We start from the raw sequence: 25,684 nt of genomic DNA, 5'->3' as shown, positions 1-25,684 counted from the left end.
GGCTCCGATGGGCGGAGGCCTCAACAGGATGACTCTCTAGATCAGGGTTCACCAATCTCGGTCCTGGAGGGCCGCTGTCCCTGCAGAGTTTAGCTCCAACCAGCTCCAACACACCTGTTTGAAAGTTTCTAGTATGCCTATGAGACCTTGATTAGCTGGTTCAGGTGTGTTTAATTGGGGTTGGAGCTAAACTCTGCAGGACACCGGCCCTCCAGGACAGAGATTGGTGAACCCTGCTCTAGATCAAGGAGGCCTAACTTCGTACTATACTAGGGACAGCCCTACCAAGGGGGCTCCTAGAGAATCATGCCACTGGACATTGTTATCCAGGCGGAGCTCAGGGATTGCAAACCTCTGCAGGAAGGCTATCTAAATGAGAGGAGGTAATACTAACTCACACTAAGGCTGCTTAACAAGGAGGCTCACAGGGAGCCATGTCACTCGATATAGCCAATATTAGGAGAACAGGCCTTTAGCAAAGAGAGCCAGGCCATTTAAATTCATCTAGTCTAGACATCATCTAGTTGTAGCGCTGAAAAGTGAAACTGACTCTCCAGAGTGAGAGGAGGTCTAATCTCTCAATATCCTAAAAACGGTTTTATCAAGGAGTTTGCCTGACGGCTCATGCTACTGCTAACCCGGACGTCGACGTCACTTCAGTGATTTGGGAAAAGCACGTAAAAGTCCTGTCAGAAAGCAATGCATAAGGATGTAGTGTAACGACGAATTATGATTTTTTCCGAAGTGTTAACAACTTAGTGTTAACTAATAATTGTTGCAAACTGGTACTACCAACAAAATATTAGTAGATTCCTGGAACTGGGTGTCGTTAGACTACACAATAAACTCCTGATGTACTTACAAACTTTCCAATGCCTCATTTTATGAGTACAGAACCTATTTGTACTACTGTACAAGTTTGGTACCATTCTGGGCATTATTAGTGGGGTAATTTACGAGATACAGCCTTGGTTCCATTAGCGGCTGATATTTCAAAATAAGCTCTAACTTTAATATTGTTCGACCAAGGGCAAAAAGGCTTCTGGGGGGGTGGGGGGGGGGGTGTTTGGCTCGAGGTCATGGTGCAAAGGACCCTAGGTTGATTTTACTCCAAACCATCCCTTTAAGGACTGAGCGTCAGTGCTCAAGCCAAAACAAACAACACAAAGGCCTTGTGTATCATCTGGTGTCAGATAACAAGGACTCAGATAAAAAAAATTCCTGAATGCTTTGCAACTGCCAATTTCCAAAGTGATGCAAACACTTACCAACATGCTTCAATACAAATGGCTCCTGAAGATTAAAAAGAGAATCCTCAGGTGTTTTCCTCAGGCATCCTTTTATCCCTTACTAACAGTCGCACTGGCAGTGACGTCATAGGCTGTCGCCGGCCAATACAATTGTCGCGTTCAGACATGCGCTTCAGACACAAGTCACTCTTAGGTATTCCCCATTCGTCTTGCCAGACACAGTACGAGTACCCATTCAAAAGGAAACTGTAATATTGGGAAATATTCTGGTTATTTAAGCTTAATAAAGCTTTGTAAATTTCCTACCGTAAATATATAAATAAAATATTTTTGTGAGTGGATGCAGCAAAATGCGAACAGAAATGGACAACTTTAAACTTCAATTTTGACCCATGTGACTGGTTTTGTGGTCTAGGGTCGCATATATATTTTAATTTATTCCTGTGATGCAAAGCTGAATTTTTAGTATATACTGTAAGTACTAGATGTATTTATCATTACCACAATTCTACTTTTTAATTGAACGTTTTAAATCAAATGGGTTATAACTCTACTGTATTGTATTGATAAATAAGAACTTTACCATTTTTATTTAGGACATTAGAATAATTTAATGAAATAAAAAAAGAAAAAGAAAAAATTCTAAATTGGTATGAATATATGTTATGCTGTCGATATTGAGTTTATATGTGCTCTTGTGTACAATTTAGATATACAAAAGGAGAGTTGGACATTGCTTACATCACCACACGTATTATAGGTGAGTAATGACCAATTATGTGATAATGAATGTTGACCATGTTCGTGTACCATGGTATTTGCATTTACTCCAAGGTATTTTTGTTCCTTTTTTAACTGTGGACATACGTGTCCTTGGTTTTAACTGTTATTATATAATCAGTCATTCAATTTAATGTATTTGCTTATTTCTCACTCGCATGACTTTGGTCTGTATGGACAGAAGTGATGTCCGGAGGGGATATTTGTTTTTGACCCTACAAGTTTGATTATTAAACCATAAAAATATAAGGAAACTAATTTATATATTTTTAAATAGTTTAAGAATGAAGCAATAACAAAACACTAAACAAGGTTAAGGTATTTAAATGATACAATGGCAGAAAAAAAATGCTAAATACAGCTACAGGTTTTATTTTATTATGCAAAAGAATGCATAGAAAAACAAATAGCTCACACAGAAAAAAAGCGTAAATCATACAACATAATCATCAGTTATTAATATTTAGTTGGTTCTCTCTTGTTTTTGCATGTGTTAATTTCTTTTCATGATAGCCTGGCCAAAAATTATGTCCACACAATTTGGCATGTTTCATTGCGTTATCACAAATTAAACAATTGACTCCAAGTTCAACTATGAAATGTGCTATTAAAAAATCTTTAACAAATGTTCATTATTATTTGAATAACGGGTGAAGATGTCAATTTCCTAGGCTGGACATCATTTTTGGCCACCTTTGTCATAGAGTTTAAAAGCATATAAAAGTGTAGTATATCAGATGCTAATATTATCATGTTTGTGTTTCAGCTATATGCACTAAATGCAATGTTTGTATTGGCCACACTAAACTTACTGGAAAGATGTTATAATCCTTTCTTAATTGTCCTTTTACTCTGTCAGTGATGTCATATCCTGCTGAGACGGTGGAGATGGGCTACAGGAACCACACAGAGGATATCCGTTCCTTTCTGGACTCACGGCATGCCGACCACTACACTGTTTTCAACCTATCACAGAGAAACTACCGAGGGGCCAAGTTCTCCAACAGAGTGAGTGCAATCAGCTGCATTTCCTGAATTACATACTTTCATTTCACATTCCAGATCACTTTACAAATTAAAGTGCCTGTGGGCTAAGTAGTAAGTAGTAAGTACTTGGAAAGATTTCAATGTTGTCTTTGTTGCAGAAGTCATAACTTCTTATTAAAATTTGTACGAAATGATTTGCTGATGAGGGAAATTTCAGACATAATTAAATTGCAACATACAAAGACTGAAAATCACTTTACCTTTGTTAAACATTCCATCTGGATTTCATTTAGAAATAAATTTGCCTTTAGGTCTTTGTCAGAGAAAGTTTCTCTATCATTGCTCGCTGAACTGTCAAAATGTGATCACAAACAACATCTGGGGCTTTCACCTGTAAGGCTGGTGCCAGTGTGTCTGGTCGACCCCTCGATGAAACAAAAGAGCCCTCCTGAGAATTAACACTTGAACTATCTCCTGCATATGCAACAGGGATTTCTGAGACGCAGCACACAGGGCAGTTCACACTTCACACACACTATCTCCCCTTCATCCCCTCCTCCTCACATGAAATACACTGAAAACCTATGCAATGTAAACTATGTACAAGAAGAAATTCTTCGATTCCTGAATTGTTGTTATGATTAACTGATGATTTTATTCTTGCGAATTGGATTTTGAATTATTGCTTCATTACCTGGTCAATAAATTGTAAACGTTTGATTTTATTCTGAACGACTCTGAGATTTGTTTTTCCCAAATAGATTAACGGATCCGTATATTACCACAAGGTTGCGTCAGAGATTAGCGACGGTTAATAACTGATATCAGAAAGTGTGCAGGCTACTTGGATGAGAGGATGGGTTTGTCCGTCTTGAATCAGCAGATGGTTGGTCATCCTAGCTTGGACGCATCTGATGACTTCTGTTCTAATTTAATGTTACTTTAGATAAGTGTACGTGAATATTCACGGGCTTGGCTAATCCAAAGCTATTAAAGAGAAGTAAAGTTGATCTACTGGCGTCTTTAATGGTGGCCAAAACCTACTAAAGTAAAACGATTGAATTAAGTTCCTGAAGGGCATCTAAGGGGGCTAGATAAAAATATATTCGATTGTGCGCGTTGGATTACGGCAAATCCTAGATATTTAGCCAATTGCCTCAGCTTCTGATCTTCGGGGCTGACCACTTGTGCCGGAGACCTGGGTAAGGAACTCGAAGCGATATAGTTTCCTGATCTAAGCAGGTAAAATATAAAAAGAGTTTAAGAGAATAATCAAACATTCGTTCATGTTTTAATGATGCCCAGATATCATTAAAACCTTTTCATTTATGGAGTCAGATGAAATAACGAGAAAATACATATGAGAATTGTGTTCCATTTAATCTTGTTGTGTTGCGTAAAAGTAAAGACAGTAACGCGCAGAGAAACCTTCCCCGTACTATTGGTAACCCCCATTGGACCAATAGACGGCCTTACACACCCTAAAAGTATATACCTTTTTTAACATGCATAGGCTCATCTGCATATAATTTCCATATGCATATTTCCATCAAAATATGTGATACTGCACCACATTTAGTAGTACAAGAAACTAGGAAAATATGTTAAAACGAGTGAGTGAGGGGAGGCAGGTTTGTGTCAACTCACTGTCGGAGAGATGAGAGAGCGAAAATGATATTTCAGTATCGATATGTATCTAAAAATTAAAAACACTACTTTGCACACAGTTTATTATTTCAGATGCCTTTTTAAAAGACTACTATTGAAAAATGTAAATTCAACCCGCCAAAGTGGCTAGTATGAGTGACTGCGTTACACACCACTGCTGAAATCCACATGCATTTGGCGAGTCGGCAGGTGTTAATGTCAAGCCCTGTGTGGAAGTATGCATCCTTTAGATCTTCCTTTAGAAGTATACGTCCTTTAGACTGCCTCAAAGGCAACATTTTGAATTTGAGCTTCTTGACTGAATGATTAAGATGGCACAAATCTAAAATCGGACGCAACCCCCATCCTTCTTTGGAACAATGAAGTTCCAGCTGTAGAACCCGGATTCTCTTACGGGTGGAGGAACCTGTTCTATGGTCTCCTTGCCCAAGAGAGTTTTAACTTCCTGTTCCATTACCAGAGCCTGCTCTGGGTCTACCACTGTGAATAGAACCCTTTTAAATGGAGGCGGTAGAGACCCAAACTGGATTCCGTAGCCTCTTTCTACAGTCTGCAGGACCCAATGAAACATGTTTGGCCAAAGCTTCCATGCTACAAGATGGTCTACTACTACTACTACTACTGGCCTCTGGTGGGATTGGAGTAGCCACATCGGTGCTCTGAAGCGAATCAGCAGGGAACGACCAACCTGACTGCTCTAATATCCTCTTCGGAGGATGCGAGCGGGCTGCCAATCTGACACTGGCGTCAGGACTTCCTCTTCACCGAAACCTTCTTTGCAAGAAGGACAGTCCTCAGATCTGTCTTCTGCTTAGGCAGCTTTGGCTTCGGCTCTTACTGCTGCGCCCTGTTTGAGGAGCTTGACATTGGGGCTGCTCCCACCCACCATTGACATAGTGTGCAGATATGCACTTTTCAAAAAAGTGCAGTATTTCTCTAAAACCTTTGCTGTGCACTGCAGCTAAAGGATGATTGATGAATTGGTGATTTGTTGCCGTATTATCTCAGTCACAGCAGGACATTTGGTGAAGCCGCTAATTGACTGCTGTCAAGATGATTTGCATCATTCCTCACCTAGCGTTAGCGGATGCCTTTTCAGATGTGTGCATTGCACTTGTACTTTTGTTGTACCTCAGGACAGACTTGCATATTTTGCAAGTGACAGTTGTACTACAGGCTTCATCTTTAGTGAACCATTTCCACACACTTGAAGTACCACTGCTGCTTTACTGCAATGACCCACCAGGATCCTCACCTATTGTCTTCTGCAAATCACATGATCAGCGACTAGTCAACCTCAACCTCAAGCTTAAAGCTTAAAGCGATATGGTAGAGCATTAAAGTCGACTAGTTGACTGGTCTATGCAACCCCTGTTATTAAGACGTTTCAGAGAATGTAGCTTTAATATAAATTTTTTTTTGATCCCATTCCATCACAGATTGATTTTATTTGAATGAAAATATTTGTATTAAAGCTCAAAACATGATTTAAAGCAGAATTCAATAGTGGGAAGTGGGCCAAATTTTTTGTTTGGTTTGTCATTAAAAAGCATCCTCTCTGTTAAATGTCCTGGGAAATGTCAAAAATGGACATATGAACATCCCTATTAAATCAGTCATGTAAAATGTTTATACAGTAGGTCCCAGATGTCTCATTAAACAGAGAGGAAGCTACATGATGAATCTGTTTGTCACCCATAGCACTAATTGTTGTTAAAAGTAATTCATCATCATAATGGCCCCTTTAATAATATAATGCTACGAGATAAGGAATACAATTCCGGTTTTGTGTCAATAAAGGGGTACTTGAGCTTTATTGATGGGGCTCTGGGGAACATAAAAGATTTGGGAAACACTGGTGTAGTGCGAGTTACTTACTCTACGAGACTCATTTCTGTCTAGAAATGATACTAGTGGCTGTAGTGACTCTTATGGCCTTCTTCATTAAATATTAAACAGTGCTTTTCCTATGTAATTTAATAACTCCTAAGATAAACTGCCTAACTCAACTATTTCTAGCTCATGACTTATTTGCTGTTAGAGTTATAATTATATATATATATAATTTTGGGATCACTTGTTACATTCTTTTGATAAAAACAAATGATCTAAATGACAAAAGTGCAGCAACATTGATGTATTATTTATATTGAAGGTTTGGCTTAAATATAATTAATATATGTGATATATGATGATTGTGACGTTTCCTTCTTAACAAATTCCTTGTTGTAAGAATTGTTTTCTTGTATGTCTTTTTTTTAAATATGTTTTTTTATTTTATCCATGATTATTCAAATCTTTATTCATTTGGATATTGTACTCTCTTTTACATCTTCTTCTCTCTAACTTCTTCTCTCATAACTGTCCTTCTCGTTTCTCTGTAGGTTTCTGAATGCAATTGGTCTTCCAGGCAGGCTCCTAGTCTTCACAACTTATTTGCCGTGTGTAAGAATATGTACAACTGGCTCAAGCAAAACCCCAAGAATGTGTGCGTGATTACCTGTTCGGTAAGGAGGTCTTTTAATGTCCATACCTGTTGCCTGTTGTGGTTACCAAGCATTAACAGCCATGACTGTTAAACCAGATTCATTGTTTACATTTGAGTCGTGAACATTTCACATTGTCCAAAAGGCTACTTATAACATAAAAATCTTGCAAAAATAAGAATTTCTGAGAGCTTGCAAAGAAAACAACATTCCCGGCAGTTTTGTTACATATCATTCATCATTATCAGCTATCTTTAATGAAAAGTAGGACAATATGTGAAATTAGCCTTTTTTAATGGAACTGTGTGGTACAATGCATGATTTGAATAAAAAAATTATACCACAAACAGGAAGCCTGAAAGATTTTAAAGATTCACAATTAGACTGATTGATTGATAAATCAATAAATAAAGTGAAGCGAAAAATAAAGTGAAGATGATGAACAAATGACAAGCAGCACACACACTCAAAACCAATGTTACTCACTTATGGAGCAGAAACAACGCAACCTCTGTGTCAGTTTTCAGGTCTTCCCACTTAGGTCTCTCCAGCACTGGAAAGCTTTTCTAATAATAACGTGGGTCTTGTCTGATCATAACCCTTCTTTTTCCAGCTATATTCCTCTGACCTTTTCTCTTTTGTAATGGCTCTCACCCATCTCTCTTTCTACAGTCTTTCTTCAAATCTCCCTCTTGCTCACTCTCTTTCCTCCCCCATCATGAGTGTATACCCCCCTAGTTCTTAATTATATTAAGAATCTAATTCCAGCTTTATTCATACAAAAGAAAATCCAAGACAGGTCATAAAAAACAGCTTTGCATACACAAAAACGTACAGTGAAGACTAAAACACTGGGCTATAAGTACAGTAGAAAAGGAGGAACTCTGGTGGGATTGGAGTAGCCACATCGGTGCTCTGTAACGAGAAACATCTATATTATCCAAGGCTGGCCTAATGCATGTTTGCTCTTTTTAGGATGGCAGAGCTTCTTCGGGTGTGCTGGTCTGTGCCATGTTCTGTTTCTGCCACCTTTTTGCCAACCCGGTGCCAGCCATGCATCTTCTCAGCGCCAAGAGGCCTGGATCAGGCCTGTGGCCCTCCCATAGGAGGTACGACCAATCAGATCGCAGCTCTCTGATAGAAACTACTGAATAGTATAAATACTCAACAATAATTTTACAGTAGATGATGAACTAATAAAATTGCTATTTATGGCATACATTACCTTTGTCTTGAAATGTACATTTTCTGCATGTTAGTTGTATACAGAGCGAATGAAATGTTTCACCAAAACATATGTCCTAGATTAAACAAGGTATGACAGACTTATATGCTTGTATGTGTGTATTTATTCAGGTACATAGGTTATGTATGCAGTTTAGTCTCAGAGAAGCCCACCGTACCCCACTCCAAACCGTTAGTCATTAAAGCCGTCACAATGAGTCCTGTTCCTTGCTTCAACAAACAGCGCAGTGGCTGTCGGCCATTTTGTGATGTACTTATTGGTGAGACCAAGATCTTTTCTACAGCTCAGGAGTATGAGAGAATGAGGTAAGCATGTCCATACAGATTCTCTGCTAATGGCTCATTTAACATAGCTGAAATTACTTGTAATGAATAGTAATATATTGTCCTATCAAATATTTGAGTCTTATTGGCACTTATCACAAAATCGTTTCAGATATGGTATGCAATATGTCAAGAGAACAGGGTTGATCAAAATCCACAATTTAAGAATTCAAAAACACAAATTCAAGAGTGTGAATTTAAATTGAATTGGCCACACCACAAAGGAAGTTGAATTGGAGATTGAATTAGAATGACAGGAAAAATAATTTACTGAATTGAAATTTAAAGAAATCCCCATATGTTGTTTGTATGATGAACAATGTTTATGAAAAATAAAATGTATTATTAAAAAAACACACTAACAACAGTTAGATGAATGTATGTCCAATTTTAATTCTACTTACTGAAAATCTATTTTGAATTACTATTTCTGTATCCTGTTTGCAACCTCAAATTCTAAAATGGAATTTTCTTTATTTTATTTTAAAGGGCTGAATTGCGTACAAGATCATTTATGTAGCACTTAAAAAATAATGATATTGTTTGTGTAATGCTGAAGTATATCTTCATGTATGCTCCCTCAGGGAACACAGGATTCAAGAGGGCAAAGTGGTCTTTCCTGTGGGAGTGAGTGCTCAAGGAGACGTAGTGATTTCAGTTTTTCACATGCGTTCCCATGCACTTCAGGCCAAGGTATGAGACCAATAACTTACTGTTACCCCTTTTGAATCTAAAGCTGCAGCAGAGAAAAAAAACTATAGAATGAGTACAGTATATAAAGGCCTACATGTAACAGGGTTCCTACGCAGTTTGAAAAAGTATGGAATTTGATTTGAACTATTTCCAAGTCTGGATAAGTATGGAAAAATAATAGTTTTTCCAGACTATTGCCCCTATTCAGTTTTCTAAAATATAAAATATAAAATTAAGAATTTGTAAAAATGTATCATGTAAGCAGAGTGTCTTCATGGCAAAGGAATGTTTAGTGATTGTTGAACACAACTAAATGAATTCAAAGCGCACATTTTCATTACACGTTTTCATTATCTTTGCCATAAGCAAATCTCTTTTGAACTTCAATAAACGAATGTGCACGTGCCACTCAAACCAGCAACATGAAAACAATAATCTAAATCAGACTAATCACACATCAGATCACATTTACAGTATCAAACTGATCTGTCAGAGGTGAATATTTGTAGGTTATAAAGTATGCACGTTATCACAAAAACAAAACAGAAAATAAAATATTTGATGTATGAACCTTTTATGTTAAATACTGTATTGTTTGAAAATTCTACAGAGAGGTTTGGAAATTTGTGTCTGGAAATTTTGAAATGGAAAATGTGTAGGAACCCTGACTGAAAGGTTGCAACATCTTAAGCATTTGTCAGTGTTTAAATTTTGGGGTGTTTGCAGGTAACAAACACCCAGATATTCCAGATTCAGTTCCATACTGGTTTCATCGCCCCCGGCACAACAGTCTTAAAGTTTATGAAGTAAGTGTTTCTTTAATCTTCTTTCATAAGCAACACACTGTAATGCTGGAAAATCTGAAGCAGTTCATCTAGATTTAAGCAGAATCTAGATTTTTCATTTATTCAGATTCCTGCTCCACATAATGACAGGTAAAATGACCAGCAACTCTTTGCCTGTCACAATTACAGCATGTTAAGACAAAAACTGGAGGAGATTGCTTTTTGCTTTGTCATGTAGCACCTGGTTAGGACACTTGATTAGTGTGTAAAAGTACTTCATTTAGCATTCTTTAAATTCTTCTTAGTATTATACATACAATTCTATGACATTATTAATTTATAGACTACATGGCATATTTGTGCTTTTAAAAACGGGGGATTTAAGTACACACACACAAAAAAAAGCTAAAATGTGATTCAAAATGATTAAAATCATGAAATCCAATCACCAAGCAATACATAAAATCAAGTCCTCACCCTCAATTCTTTTATTTTTCCATAATCCGTTACACCTAGATGTACGTCACAATATGGAAGAAAAGATCTGTCACTTCTTTAAATATAAACTAACTTTAAATATATGGGGTGACCAGTGACAGCACCCCTGCAAATATGCTTTCCGTTATACATTCATAGAAATGTAACCCTAAAATCTTTTATAAAAAAAAAAGAAAAGAAAAAAATACAGAACATTCTGTTTAACTATTTGCAGCTCTGCAGTGAAGTGTCTGTGTGTGTTTGTCCAGGACAGAGCTGGATGCCTGTGATTCCCCAGAGAAATACCCACAGCTGTTTCATGTGCTGTTAGACATTGAGGTTGAAAGCACAGAGAAACAGAAAGATCTCACCCCACCGTGGGAGCAGTTCCCCACCAAAGACCTGAGCCCCAACGTGCTTTTCTCCTGTCATCAAGAACACCAGGATGCACTTGCTGTTGCAGGTAACATACACAAGTCCTATATATTACTAGAATGTATAATACTACACAACACAAAAAAGCTAAACAAATGTTTCTTAATTTTTTAACGAGCGCATTAAAAGTGGGTCTGGGTGATATTTTATTCACAATAAATTCATAATGAATTTGCTAACGAAATTTAAAGCACCATTGTGAATATCATAATGGTTTTAATGAAATTTCTCTAGCCATTATTTGGCCATGTACCTTGTGACTCAAAATTATGACGTTAAAAAGTGTAGTGTCTGATGATTGAAAAAAATCACCCTTTTACGTAAAAATACATAAAAAGTTCATAAAAATGTAGGTATATTTTGAACATCATATAGACTGAAGTTTCTTATGCTCTCCAAGGCTGCATTTATTTGATCAAAAATGCAGTGAAAATAGTAATAATGTGAAAAATTGTTAGAATTTAAAATAACTGTTTTCTGTTTTATTATATATCTTAAAATACAAATTATTCTTGTGATGGCAAAGTTTAATTTCAGCAGCCATTACTCCAGTCTTCAATGTCACATGATCCTTCAGAGATCATTTTAATAATCTTATTTGGTGCTCAAGAAACATTTCTTATTATTAACTGTTGAAAACAGTTGTGCTGTTTAATACTTTTGCGTAAACACTGCTACATATTTTTCAGGATTCTTTCAGAGTCTAAAGAACAGCATTATGTTCAGCATTTGCATTTACAGCCCTAATTTTCTTTATCTTGAAGTAAAGTTGCTACTTTCTCATGTGATAGAGAGAGACACGTGTCCCTGTGGAGTTTAATCACCATTAAGAGTTCATTAGTTTGTCCCTCGGTGAGCCTTTTAAACAAGTCAACTCATCAGTCACTCGCTGGCATTCTGTAGAGTGTCTGTGCACCATTAAACTAAACACCATCTGTTTAATGTACTTTATTTTCTGCTGAAAAGATGAAATGGAGGGCTTGGACTTGGAAGGTAAGATGTAGTGTAGGAGGCTTGTGGGAGTCAACAGTAAATAGTTAATTGATAGATTTGTAGTTGACTATTGAATTTAGACAATTTGATGGGTAGGTGATTTTAGTGGCTTTGAGAGGTACAATGCAATGTTATGCTTCTCACATAAAACTTAGAAAATAAGGGCAGGGACACACCAAACCGACGCCATAGAACTAGCGCTGATGAAAGTCGACTGTGTTGTCGGCAAAAAAGCTGCACTTGGACAGACCGAGAGAACTACAGCCGACTGTCAGCTAGTAGGCTATGCACGTTCTGCGCCTGCGTGTAAATGAGTCAACTGTCTATTTCTGCAGATATATTCGTCTATATTCATCACCGACGATGCAGGCTGCAGATACACAAACTGTACACAAAGCAGTGCGTGCTTACCGTTTTGAATATCAATCCTGCTAATCACTTTTTATTCCACTCCGCTCATGTTAATATTAAAATATTCGCCTAGGAACACTTGGGTGAGATGATGTAAAATTAGAACAGCCTTCTATCTGTACCGTTTTGACTTCTTTGCTCGCTGTTTTTCTGTTATTCTCGTGCACTGACTCATTCACCAAGCTGAACGGCCAATCGGAGTTCTCTCTCTCACTGAAGGCCCGTCGCTGATTCTACATGCCGAATCAGCCCCGAAAAACCTGACGGCGTCCAACTAAAGCCAACTGTGCGGAACACACCAAAAAAACTAAGTCGGCCGACGCTCAAAAACGGCCCGACGGCTGATGGTCGGCTTGGTGTGTCCTGGGCTTAACACACAAATCATATGGGCAAACTTGATTTTGTTCTTTGCATCTTACCATTTCTCCGGTCTGTCCCTTAGATCCTGCCCAGGGCCATGGGAGTTGCGGAGGCAGAGTGGGTCCGAATGAGGAGAGTGAACCCTCAGATGATGAGATGCTCTCCCTTTCTAGCCAGCAGAGCAACACGAGCAATGAGAAATCAAAAGCGACTAAGAAGCCGGAGCCCCAGCCAGCAGCGGCCCCTTCTTCAGCAGCTGAGGAAGTAGATCTGCTGGGGCTGGATGGTGACGCAGCTAAGCTTCCTCCATCCTCCCCACAACCTCCGACCACCAGCACCACCACAGACCTGCTGGGGGACCTGTTTGGAGCTCCGCCCACTCCACAGCCGGCCAGCGGGCCCACTTCTGCTCAGTCCACCCCGCAGAGATCCGCACCCTCCTCCTCACCCTGTCCATCACCTCGATCTGGAGGCAGTAAGTATGTTTTATGGCTTTTTAAAAAAGACTGTTGAACTGATTTAGGTGAGATGCTGGTCAGGAGTTAGTGAAGTGACGCAGCATCTTGGTTGATAGTGTGAAATTTAAATGACTGAATTATTCATTTGAAGGGCATTCATTCAGTAACAATATATATAATAAGACGCTGTGTCTAAGAGAACAATAATTTATTCAAAATTGCGGTAATAATTGCTTTTATAAAATGGCAGCAATGTAATAAAAACACCCAAATTCAATTAAAAGCTATTTTATTAATATTATTATGTATTAATATTATTACACAATACTCCTACTAATAATAATAATAATGAATTATTAAATTAATAGCAGGTTTCCCATTGAATATATTTATACTACCGTTCAAAAGTTTGGGGTCAGTAAGGTTGTTGTTTTTTAAATAAATTTTTTTTATAAATTAATGTTTTTTACTAAGTAAGGATGCATTAAATTGATCAAAGGTGTTGGTAAAGACATTTATAATGGTTCAAAAGAATTTTTTTTTCAAATAAATGCTGTTCTTTTCTATTCATCAAAGAGAGCTGGAATAATGGCTGCTGAAAATTCAGGTTTGCCTTCACAGGAATAAGTTACATTAATGTACATTAATTAATACATTATACATTAATTAACAGTTATTTTAAATTGTAATAATTTTTCACAATATTACTGTTTTTAGTGTATTTTTTTATCAAATAAATCAACATCTTACTGACCACAAACTTTTGAATGGTAGTGTATATATATATATGTTATTTTTATTTATTTATTAAAATGTACAATGATTTCCTAACTAAAGGTTGTTTACGGTTACAAAGCACCATGATTTTTTTTTTTCAGTGATATACAGTACCATTTTACCAATGTGTGGTGTGCATATTTTACCTATTTTCAAACAGCTTTGAACTTGTTTTATCCAGTCAGATGTGAGAGTCATAACTATCGGTCTGTATAAATGTCCATTTCAGTAAAAGATCCTTTCTTTAATTCTTCAGCTTTCGACCCGTTCGGATCTGGGCCCGCACCCGCCTCTAAGCCGCAGGACTTCATGGGGGCGTTCCTGGGTCCAGGTAATATGGGGCAGCCAGACCCCTTCCTGCATGCTGCACGATCTCCGTCTCCTACAATGCAGAACATGGGCATGGGTAAGGCATGCACCTTTGCCTCTCAGTCTCACTGGCAGCAGTGTGTGGGCAACGTCACCATAACAACCAGCCAAGCTCTTTTGTGTTATATCCTCCAAAATATGATCAGCAGAATAGCCTTGCAAATGTATCTAGCTAGTAAATGTCTTATTTAAAGTGCTGATGTTTTGGAGAGAGTGGAATTATTATTGGCCCTTGAGCATGATTATTTGTTTCAAGCACAATGTGTGTGGTCGATAGCAGCATGTGCTCTATGAAGGACAACTGAAACCCTGTATTATGTTTCTGGGAATATGCAAAGCAGATTAACACCAATACGGAATACAGCAACAACATTTAACACTGTTTCCAATCACTTCAAACCAGTGCTGTATGATTTTGAAATAATGGGGGGGAGAATGTCTATGTTACTTATGTAACCCCTGTTCCCTGAAGTTACGTCAGACGTGACTGACTGAAAGAGAACTGGAAAAAGGAGCAGTGTATGATGCTATATAGAAATACTGTTGATTGCTACATTCTGTTACTCAGAGCTTTGCATTTACTGAAAATGAGAGAAATATGGTACATTATAATATGTTGAAAATGTTTATTTAATCAACCATTCATGGAAGATCATATCCCAGAATCCCATCCCACTTGTTTTAACTAATCTAAGAGCTTTTCTTAATCAGTTAGTTTAATGCTAAGCTAGCAGGCTAAGCTAGCTTGCTTGAAAACATTGAAAGGGAAATGTTTAATTTGACTATTCTTAGTTACAGTAACATAATTAATTAACATATTTTCATAATTTAGAATAAAGAAACTAAAGATTTTCTGCCCATAAAAATTTATTTTTTATTGTATTAAATAAAATTGAACAGTGACATGTTTTTGCTGCATTTCACATGTTACAGTCAGACATCTTTCAAAAACATCACTCTTATCAATCTCAAACATTTGAATGGTATTATGTTGTATTATGTATTTTACCTTAATTTTGTTTTTGTTTAAGATTTGTTGTAACTTTTTAATCTAACTCTAGGTTGTAATTTTCCTGTAATTAGTAAAAAATAGTAGGTTGCAATTCACAGTTGTATTATCCAAATGACTTTTTAGTATTTTATATTGTAAATGAATATGTAAATGATACATGGAGAGCCATCAAGTTAAATATGATCCTTTCACAGGTCGCAGTTCACCGGTGCCACCCGCTACTCCCTCTGTCAACATCCAACAGCCGAACTCTACGGGAGCATGGGAATGGAGCAAACCAGCACCTGAAGGTAAGTTTTGTAAGAACACAAAGATGTGCAGTTGGGACACCTGGTGGCCTCCTCTGAAATTACACCTAAAAAACAAAATGACTCACTACTGACTGACATGCCATCTGGACTGGTGTGATGAGCTCATATAGCTCATAAATGTTAATCTCTTGTGAAACATAATATGACTGACCTTTTTTAAATTTTTTAGTAAATCAATAGAGCTGGATGCAGCTTGCCCGATCTGGCCAGTTGTTCAGATTTGTATATATACTGTATATTCATGTTTGGATCAGTGAAAATAGTGACGATGCAAGTACAAATCTGAACTACTGTAATTTTACATGCATTTTTACAAATATTTACAAATAAAATTTCTCACACAAATACATTTAATTTAAAATCAAATGTTTTGTTTTGTTTTGATATAAAAAATTGGAAATCATACAGTTATTATTATTATTACAAAGAATAATAGTTATACAGGAAACTTTAGGACATCCATAAATACAGAGACATTTTTTCTGATGCTATCAAGACTGATGCTATCTGATGCTATCATTCTTGCTAGTTTGACAAAAAAACTAATTTATGTTTGCCAGTTTACTTACCTAGCTTTATCTAAATTAAAATGTTGACAGAAGCAAAATTTACAACTAAATGTTACAGGAAACCAGATAATTTAAATAATCCCTATTCAGTGATGAACACTAAATTATAAATCCTGATTTGTCATATCAGGTAAAGGTTTTGGGATGGGAAGTAAGTCCGCCAGCACTAGTCCAACCAGCTCAGTTCATGGTACTCCCATCCACCAGGCCAAACCCAACACTCTGGACCCTTTTGCTGATCTAGGTAACCTAGGAGCCAGTCTGGGAGGAGGTAAATGGAATAAAGTTCTTTTTAATGAGCCCTATGTTAAAAAATTCATCATGGATTTCATTTCAAAATCTGTGTGTTCATTCCAAGGTGGTTCGGGATTCTCCAGCAAACCCACCACACCTACTGGTACTGGAGGAGCATTTCCGCCCATGGGCTCCCCTCAGCGTCCTGCTCCCTCTCCTCAGCACACTGCCTCTGGAGGCTGGCATCCCAGCACAGGCTTCCCCTCATGGCAGCCTGGAGGTGGAGCTCAATGGCAGCCGCCGGCCCAGGGTGCACAACACCAGACCCCACCTAAAGCACCAGGACCCTCTATGCCCCACACTTCACCACAGAACAGACCCAACTACAACGTCAGCTTCTCCAGCATGGGTGGAGCATCGCCAGGAGCCACTGGACCAAAAGCACAGCCTAACATGGGTGAGTAACTGGACACAAACTGCCTAGTGATCCGTCATAGAATCTGGTCCAGTTTTAAGTAGTTGTGCTTCATGCGGATGTGTTCCTTGTAAAATTTGAATATGTTAAGCATGCATTATTATTATTGTCATGATTATTCTTAGTTTCACCCTCATGGACTTAGTTTGTATCCTTCGGTCACATGTCTCATTTGTTCTCAGTCATAATAATAATACGTTTATTTTATATAGCGCCTTTCAGAAAACTCAAGGTCGCTTTACAATAAAGTACAAATAAACATGACATAGAAACATGACATAGAACAATACAAATAAATTGAGATGGATAACATAATAGATAGAGGTACATAAACATCGAAATGAGATCATAGAGTCAGGGGTCAGGGAAACAAGTTTCAAAAAGATATGTTTTAAGGTGGGTTTTGAAATCCCCACGCGAGTGTTCGCGAATGTGTTGGGGAATAGAATTCCAGAGAGTTGGGGCAGCGATACAAAAAGCCCTTCCACCAAACGATGATAGTTTGTGATAGACCGGTATCGGATGATCAAAGTGTGCGAACTGGGGAGTAGGTATGGATGAGATCAGAAATATAGGGGGGGGGGCAAGACCATGGAGTGCTTTGAATGTGATCAGGAGTATCTTGTATTGAATACGAAAGCGTACGGGTAGCTAATGAAGTCTGCGTAAAGATTTCTTTGTGTATGTAAGAACCCTATCTGTGGAGTTCTGAATATATTGGATCTTATTTATAGATGAATTGGGTAAGCCATAGAAAAGAGAATTGCAGTAGTCCTGCAGTAGTCCAGTTTCCTGCCACTTGTTTGTCTCCTAGGTTACTCATTGTGTTCTAGTTTGTTTCTGTGGTTGCTCATCAGTTCCCTTGTTTGTATCACCTGTGTTAATCCAATCATCTTTTTTTTCACTTAGAATAATATTATGTATACACCTGTGGTTTAGTTCTCATTTGTCAGTTCTCGTTAATGTTTGTGTTCAGTTTGGTGTAGTTCTCTTTTGGTTAATAAAGTCTGTTCACTTTTATCTTCGTCTTCGCTTCATATACACCACACTCAGCCAAAGAGACAATTATAAGCCAATAATTGTATTTATGTTATAGCCAATAACCGATAAATGGTTGATATTAAAATTCTGTACTATTTAGAAAAAAGTAAAATAAAACTCTAAAAACTACAACCAGTTGTTTTAAATACAAAAAATGAACTTAGGCATCACAACATACAGTACATACATAATGTACAATATGAAAAATCTGGAGTTTTTGCGATTGGCTAAATGTTTAATTTAAAGGGATACTCCACTTTTTTCGGAAATATGCTCATTTTACATCTCCCCCAGAGTTAAACAGTTGAGTTTTACCGTTTTAGAATCCATTCAGCCGAACTCCGGGTCTGACGGTACCACTTTTAGCATAGCTTAGCACAGATCATTGATTCTGATGAGTCCAGTAGCATTTCTTTCAAAATGACCAAAGAGTTTCAATATTTTTCCTATTTAAAACTTGACTCTTCTGTAGTTAAACCGTGTACTAAGATCGACGGAAAATGAAAAGTTGCGATTTTCTAAGCCTATATGACTAGGAACTACTCTCATTCCGGCGTAATAATCAAGGAACTGTGCGGCTGTACCATGAGTGCAGCAGGCGTAATGATATGACGCAGCGCCTGAAAATAGGTCTAATAGGTTAGACAAACTTAGTCCCGGTCACGTTGGAAGAAGTTACCGAGCTGGGGACTATTTTCAGGCGCTGCGTCATATCATTACGCCTGCTGCACCCATGGTACAGCCGCACAGTTCCTTGATTATTACGCTGGAATGAGAGTAGTTCCTAGCCATATAGGCTTAGAAAATCGCAACTTTTCATTTTCCGTCGATCTTAGTACACGGTTTAACTACAGAAGAGTCAAGTTTTAAATAGGAAAAATATTGAAACTCTTTGGTCATTTTGAAAGAAATGCTACTGGACTAATCAGAATCAATGATCTGTGCTAAGCTATGCTAAAAGTGGTACCGTCAGACCCGGAGTTCGGCTGAATGGATTCTAAAACGGTAAAACTCAACTGTTTAACTCTGGGGGAGATGTAAAATGAGCTTATTTCCGAAAAAAGTGGAGTATCCCTTTAACAGTGAAATTTAATTTTTACTAAATTAAAAACTTTATGTGAGTTTTAGATGGTAGCAAAGGTAATCTAAATATAAAAGCTTGTACAAATACATATCTAATGATACAGATGAATTAAAAAATCTCTAATATCGGTGAATGACCCAAATGGTACAGATATTGTGCATCTTACTACAACAACAAAGAATAATATAAATGGCAAGTCTTTCCTTAATAATTATTTCCTGTTTCTTCCAGGAACCAGACCAAAGGTTTCTGCTGCTAACTTTGATGACCTACTCTCAGGCCAGGGCTTTGCTGGCTCAAAGGATAAGAAAGGGCCAAAAACAATAGCAGAAATGAGAAAAGAGGAGATGGCAAAAGAAATGGACCCAGAGAGACTCAAGGTAAAAAAATAAAACACACACACACACACACATGAATAAATGCAAGCTGATATTTAACTGTATTTTTCCATGACAGGCTGGGATACTTTACTCTGATTCATCAGTCATTGTCAGATATGTTTGCCGTTTAGTTTGTGATAATGATCAGCTGACTGTACATTGTCCCTTACATATTCCTATTTTTTAAGACTTTGTTGTAGTTCAAATCTGAATCAGATTATTATGTTTTCATATAATGGTACTATTTGTGTCAGATCCTGGAGTGGATTGAGGGGAAGGAGAGGAACATCAGAGCGTTACTGTCCACCATGCATACGGTGCTTTGGGAGGGGGAGAACCGCTGGAAACCTGTAGGCATGGCTGACCTTGTCACACCAGAGCAGGTGAAGAAGGTCTACCGTAAAGCTGTGCTGGTAGTACACCCTGACAAGGTAAGAGCCGAACTATTTATTCAGTTTACGTTAAAGAACTTGAAAAGAAAGTATGAAATCTTAAAAGCACAGCTGCAAAATACAGTAGCATTCAAAAGTTTGGGGTCTATACGTTTTTTTTGTTTTTTTTTTATGTTTTAGAAAGTCTATTTTGCTTATCAAGGCTGCATTTATTTGATCAAAAATGCAGTAAAACAGTCCAATTTGTTGAGTATTATTACAATTTAAAAGAACTGTTTTCTATTTGAATATATTTAAAAATGCAAAGCTGAATTTTCAGCATCATAACTCCAGTCTTCACATGATCCTTCAGAAATCATTCTAATATGCTGATTTGCTGCTCAAGAAACAATTCTTATTGCTATCAAGGTTGAAAACAGTTGTGCTGCTTAATAATATTTATATGAAAACCTTGATCTTTGACAACAAAAGAACAGCATTTATTTGAAATAGAAATCTTTTTTTTTAAGGGATACTCCACTTTTTTTGGAAATAGGCTCATTTTACAACTCCCCCAGAGTTAAACAGTTGAGTTTTACCGTTTTCGAATCCATTCAGCCGATCTCCCGGTCTGGCGGTACCACTTTTAGCATAGCTTAGCATAGATCATTGAATCGGACAGGACCATTAGCATCTCTCTCAAAAAAAGAAGCTTTGCTGCCGTACCATGAGTGCAGCAGGCGTAATGATATGACGCAGCGCCTGAAAATAGGTCTAATAGGTTAGACAAACTTAGTTCCGGTCACGTTGGAAGTTACTGAGCTGGGGACTGTTTTCAGGCGCTGCGTCATATCATTACGCCTGCTGGACTCATGGTACGGCAGCAAAGTTTCTTGATTATTACGCAGGAATGAGAGTATAGTTCCTAGCCATATCAGCCTAGAAAATCGCAACTTTTCATTTTTCGTCGGTCTTAGTACACGATGTAACTACAGAAGAGTCAAGTTTTAAATAGGAAAAATATCGAAACTCTTTGGTCATTTTTTTTGAGAGAGATGCTAATGGTCTTGTCCGATTCAATGATCTATGCTAAGCTATGCTAAAAGTGGTACTGCCAGACCCGGAGATCGGCTGAATGGATTCGAAAACGGTAAAACTCAACTGTTTAACTCTGGGGGAGTTGTAAAATGAGCCTATTTCCAAAAAAAGTGGAGTATCCCTTTAACATTGTAAATGTCTTTACTTCACTTTTGATCAATTTAACGTATTCTTAATTAATAAATGTATTTATTTCTTTTCAAATCTTACTGACCCCAAACTTTTAAATGGTAGTGTACCTGCCTATTTAATTACCAAGGTCAGAGAGAAGGTGATCATGAAAAATCTGCTTTGACGGGTAAAATACATTAATAAGTGGATCTCAGGGGGGAAAAAGTATGATATGACCCCCTTAAAATATCTAGTTATGGCATTTTAAAGACAAAATGCATATGTTTCCTCTCTCTTCCCATCTGCAGGCTACTGGACAACCCTACGAACAATATGCCAAGATGATCTTTATGGAACTAAATGATGCCTGGTCAGAATTTGACAGCCAAGGACAGAAAGCACTGTACTAAGACTTACTGTATATGATCAAAACCAGTCAGCAGTTCCTGCCCAGATTAGACGCCCCGCAACCCAAAAGTCCTTGAAAGTCCCCTTTGTTATCTCTCCCACCTCCAGGACCCTGCTTCATAGAGACGTCAGAGCTTATCTACAGTATAGTTGTGTGTATCTCTCTATCGTTCATGCACTAGGCCAACATAACTGCTGTATGAGAAGACTGCTGTTGGAAAAAGTAGCATTCAGCATTGTTAAAAAAAAACAAAAAAAAAACTCTTATTTGTGTCTTTCCCTGGACTTGCCTACATAACAAAGTTCAGACTTTGTCATTACACAGCTGTGAAATATGAACGTTATCAGTCAACCAGGTCATCATAGAAATTTATTCAGGAGTCTTCGGGTGAGTTTATGATTTATTGAAGAGGTTTAGTGCTGAGGAATCAAATGAAAAAAAATATGTCAGAATTCTGCAAGACAAGCCACACACTGTCGCGGCTTACAAAACTTTGTTACACAACACAAAGTTTGGTCCAAATCCTTCATAGAGAGTTATTTAGTAAAGTTTTGCATGCTACAGCAGTATGCAGGACCTTTTCTATTTCTTCCGTTGCATTGACTGTGTCCTACTGTACACACCTGCTCGTGACTGCATATATGTGCGAGGGGTGTTTATTTATTTGTTGGCTTTGCAAGACAACTATGAAATGTGTGAAAATAAAAGTGGGTCTCGGCAAAGTGAGCCTAAGACTCTGTGGTTTCCCGGACAGTCAGAGGCTAGATGTTTTAGAAAGATATGCTCAAATGAAAGAACACTCAGACAAAAACCTGCAAAAATTGAAAAATCTTGTGTGATATAACATGTAACTTCTTTCAGAAGCTAAGAGACGCTGTGCTGGGCGGGCAAAAGCACAATAAATATGAGAGACTTTACAGGAAATGGGAGGTTTTCTCAAACTTGATCTGTGAAATGCAGTAGATTTAACTAGCAGTTTATTCTTATGTTGTTTTCTACTGAATATTGATCTGTCTGTATATGTTGCACTATAATAACATACTGTTTACAACATACATAAGTCCAAGGAAATTCTTTATTCATGTAGTTATTCCATAGAAAAAATAAACTAGTCGGTTTGCAAGTACCTCCAAGTACATGGCTTGTTTCGAGCTATATCTGTTCGTTGAACGGTAAGGTTGTCTTTAACACAATTTATGTTAACCTGATATCTTTAACTGGCTAATAGTGCCCTAAAGAACAAGTCATACTTAGTACTTTTTGTTGAAGTCTGAAAATCCGTTTAAAGTTTCTAATGCATTCATGCTTGATACTGAAACAAAGCCTTTTGACTGAGAAATGTGATTGATGGAAAGAGTTCAAATCCCATTGTTTTATTACCATAGGTGTCTTTTAAACCAACTGAACATATCATGTGGACCATTCATATTTTGACATATGAAATCATAAATGCCATTCAGCAACATAAGTGGATACATCTTTAAAATCCAGATCTTTTAGCATATCTCGGTATCCTCATAATGTACTGCATGTTTGACTGTAAGTGGCACGTGGTCCAGAAGAAGTTTCTAGAGTGTACAGCCACTAATCTGCCCTTTCTCTTCTCAGTATATTTGCACTTGAATGGCATTAGGTAAATCCAGAACACACTTACGTAACTTGCAGTACTTGCTGTGCATCTCATCATGCTTTGCCTTCCTCTTTTCGCTATCATGCAGTGATATACTGAAGCTTTACCTGTTATCGAAGCAGTCTTCTCTTACATTTTGCCATCAGTTACCTTCCTCTTGACACAATCTGACACTAAAGACTTGAATGCACACAATGGACAAAGACAACAGATTAGCAGGAATTGAATGATGATGGAACTTTCCCACCACCCTCTTGTGGACTGAGCCGTTTATCTTCAATCTTAGGATATAATGTTCGGAAGCTAACCTCTGTATACAGTAGTGAATGTGTGGTGTTCAATAATGCTGTTTCTCTGTAAGGAAGTGGTATGGTTTGGATACAGCTCTGTGTTTGTTTGCTGTATCAGTATTATTGTGACATGAATTTGTTTTCTGTGTCTTTTTTTTTTCCTGTTTTTATTTTCTCCATATGGAGCTGTACATATGATAATGTGCATTGCACAAATAAATGGGAAACAAAATGAGGTTAGTGTGATTTTTCTGAAGTGATATTTGAAAGGTAAAAGCTTGTTGTTGAACGTACAGGGGAATTAAAGTGATAGTTCATCCAAATATGAGAATTCTGTCATCATTTACTCACCCTCATGTGACTCAGAAACTGTTTGTCAAAAAAGCGTTTTTTACAATGAAAATCAATATGCTCCAACGTTGTTTGGCTACCAAGTTTCTTCAAAATATCTTATTTTGTGTCGTGAGGAAAGAAATGCATACAGGTTTGGAAGAACATGAGAGTGAGAATTTTCGTTTTTATGTGAACTATACCTTTAAGATTGCATAAGGATCATTATTGTAATGGTTGTAAAAAGTTTAACATCAATTTATGCTTTTCACGCAAATACAATGACTGACTTTGAAAAGTGGTATGTCATCACTCTTAAAAGCCAGTGAGGAATGAATCGTATTACTAAACGGCTAAAAGTTTATAGTGCAAAGCATTAGTAGTAAAGAATGACGTTAAAGGACTGACTAATCCTGAGTCATCAGATCCCCTTTCTTTGGCTGATTCATTCGGGTTGTCCCGCCCACATCTTTGGCATGTGAAGGTTTTTAATTACCAAAATTTGTTGGGATGAAGGTAAGGATGAAACAGGATGAAAGGAAAAGGATCAAGTTTGATACTAAAGATTGCTGAGGGATCTGCTCTAAAGCAAAAGACACTGGCATTTACAAAGAAAGGGAGTCAAGATGTAATATTTGCTTGACACTATTGACTTTGTTCTTTAACGCAGATTGCTCTGTGTATTAACCCATGGCGGCCTGACCTTTGACCCCTGGGAATCCCCTCAGCTTTGATTACATTATAGTGCCCACAAGATGGCAGCAAAACTATTATCATCTTCTTTCCACTACATACAACACTAATTTCCCAGAATCTTTTAACTCTCTATGCAGCATCTTCATTTATAAATTAAACTAAATAAAATGCATTAAAAGAATTATAATAATGTTCAGCCAATAAAATGTAATTTAGTTATGTGATATGACATCCCCTTTAGCTAATAAAACTTACATTTTCCACGTGCTTCACATTTTTGGGCAAAAAGGAAGTGATGGAAACATTAACACATGTTCAGTCACATGGCACCATGGTGAGTTTATTTTAGACTAGGCTAGACTAGACTAGAATAGAATCTTTGGGATACACATTTCCTATGATTTGGAACTTGCAAAATAAAAAAAAATAAAAAGGTTTGTAAGTTTTTAATATTATTTTAAACTCTGACATTGTTTTACAACTTTCCAGACAGTGAAAATGCGTTTGAATGTAAAGTTTTAGCCAATTTGCCAAAAATTAGTTATAATGATGGCGTCCTACAAAAGTTAAAAGGTCAGATGTAGAAAACAAATTTTAGAAAATGATTTGAATCTTAATTATACATAAATATAAAATAATAATCTTTTTACAAATGTGATTTCAGAATTATTCGCATAAACTGAGCAATTACTGTTGCTGTAGTAGGGCATTCAGTTTGTTTGTGTGACAAAAAAAGCACTTTATGTACTCCAGGGTGTTATGGATATAACAGTGCAGCATATTTTACAGCTATGTAGACCTAGATCATGACGGTGAATGGCCCAGGACATTAAGTTAAAATAATGTGTAAAATAATGAGTGTCCATAATAAAAAAAAAGCTCTTGTTTGAGCACTGGTCCTTAAAACAAGGCAACTCTGAGTGATCCTCATGTCAGTGAATGTAATGGGGTGAAATTCTGCTCTAGTCATCTTCTCTCTATCATGTTAATCTTTATAGAACCTGTCCTTTGGTCTTCTCAGTACTTGAGGCACATTGATAGAATCAGTGGAATAAGACATTACCAATCCTTATCCCTATAACTCAGAGCAAATGTGTTTCCTTATTGACTTCTGTAACATTTTGCCAGATGTTTTGATACTTTTC

At 37.3% G+C, this 25,684-nt stretch overlaps 1 protein-coding gene across 11 annotated transcripts in view; it reads left to right on the top strand.

The window, feature by feature from the left end:
* dnajc6 (DnaJ (Hsp40) homolog, subfamily C, member 6) overlaps positions 1-23,749 on the top strand; it is a 44,510-nt gene extending 20,761 nt beyond the window's left edge. For 4 of the 11 annotated variants that reach the window (XM_084426763.1, XM_084426762.1, XM_084426768.1 and 1 more), the window contains 16 exons: positions 1,961-2,010; positions 2,890-3,038; positions 7,070-7,192; positions 8,147-8,280; positions 8,528-8,722; positions 9,325-9,433; positions 10,160-10,239; positions 10,965-11,158; positions 12,977-13,369; positions 14,386-14,460; positions 15,705-15,800; positions 16,521-16,661; positions 16,749-17,081; positions 19,456-19,604; positions 19,859-20,035; positions 21,493-23,749. In XM_084426763.1, coding sequence (XP_084282889.1) covers positions 1,961-2,010; positions 2,890-3,038; positions 7,070-7,192; positions 8,147-8,280; positions 8,528-8,722; positions 9,325-9,433; positions 10,160-10,239; positions 10,965-11,158; positions 12,977-13,369; positions 14,386-14,460; positions 15,705-15,800; positions 16,521-16,661; positions 16,749-17,081; positions 19,456-19,604; positions 19,859-20,035; positions 21,493-21,594 — 2,500 coding nt within the window. In that variant the 3' untranslated portion in view covers positions 21,595-23,749. Of the gene's footprint in view, positions 1-1,960; positions 2,011-2,889; positions 3,039-7,069; positions 7,193-8,146; positions 8,281-8,527; positions 8,723-9,324; positions 9,434-10,159; positions 10,240-10,964; positions 11,159-12,096; positions 12,124-12,976; positions 13,370-14,385; positions 14,536-15,704; positions 15,801-16,520; positions 16,662-16,748; positions 17,082-19,455; positions 19,605-19,858; positions 20,036-21,492 lie in introns of all 11 variants that reach the window. The other 7 variants (XM_084426770.1, XM_084426771.1, XM_084426765.1 and 4 more) reach the window with 2 other exon arrangements.
* Positions 23,750-25,684: the final 1,935 nt, after the last annotated feature.

This window comes from Rutilus rutilus, assembly GCF_951802725.1.
Source record: "Rutilus rutilus genome assembly, chromosome: 12".
In the NCBI taxonomy this organism is placed as follows: Eukaryota; Metazoa; Chordata; class Actinopteri; order Cypriniformes; family Leuciscidae; genus Rutilus; species Rutilus rutilus.
This window is presented reverse-complemented; position numbering and strand designations above follow the sequence as displayed.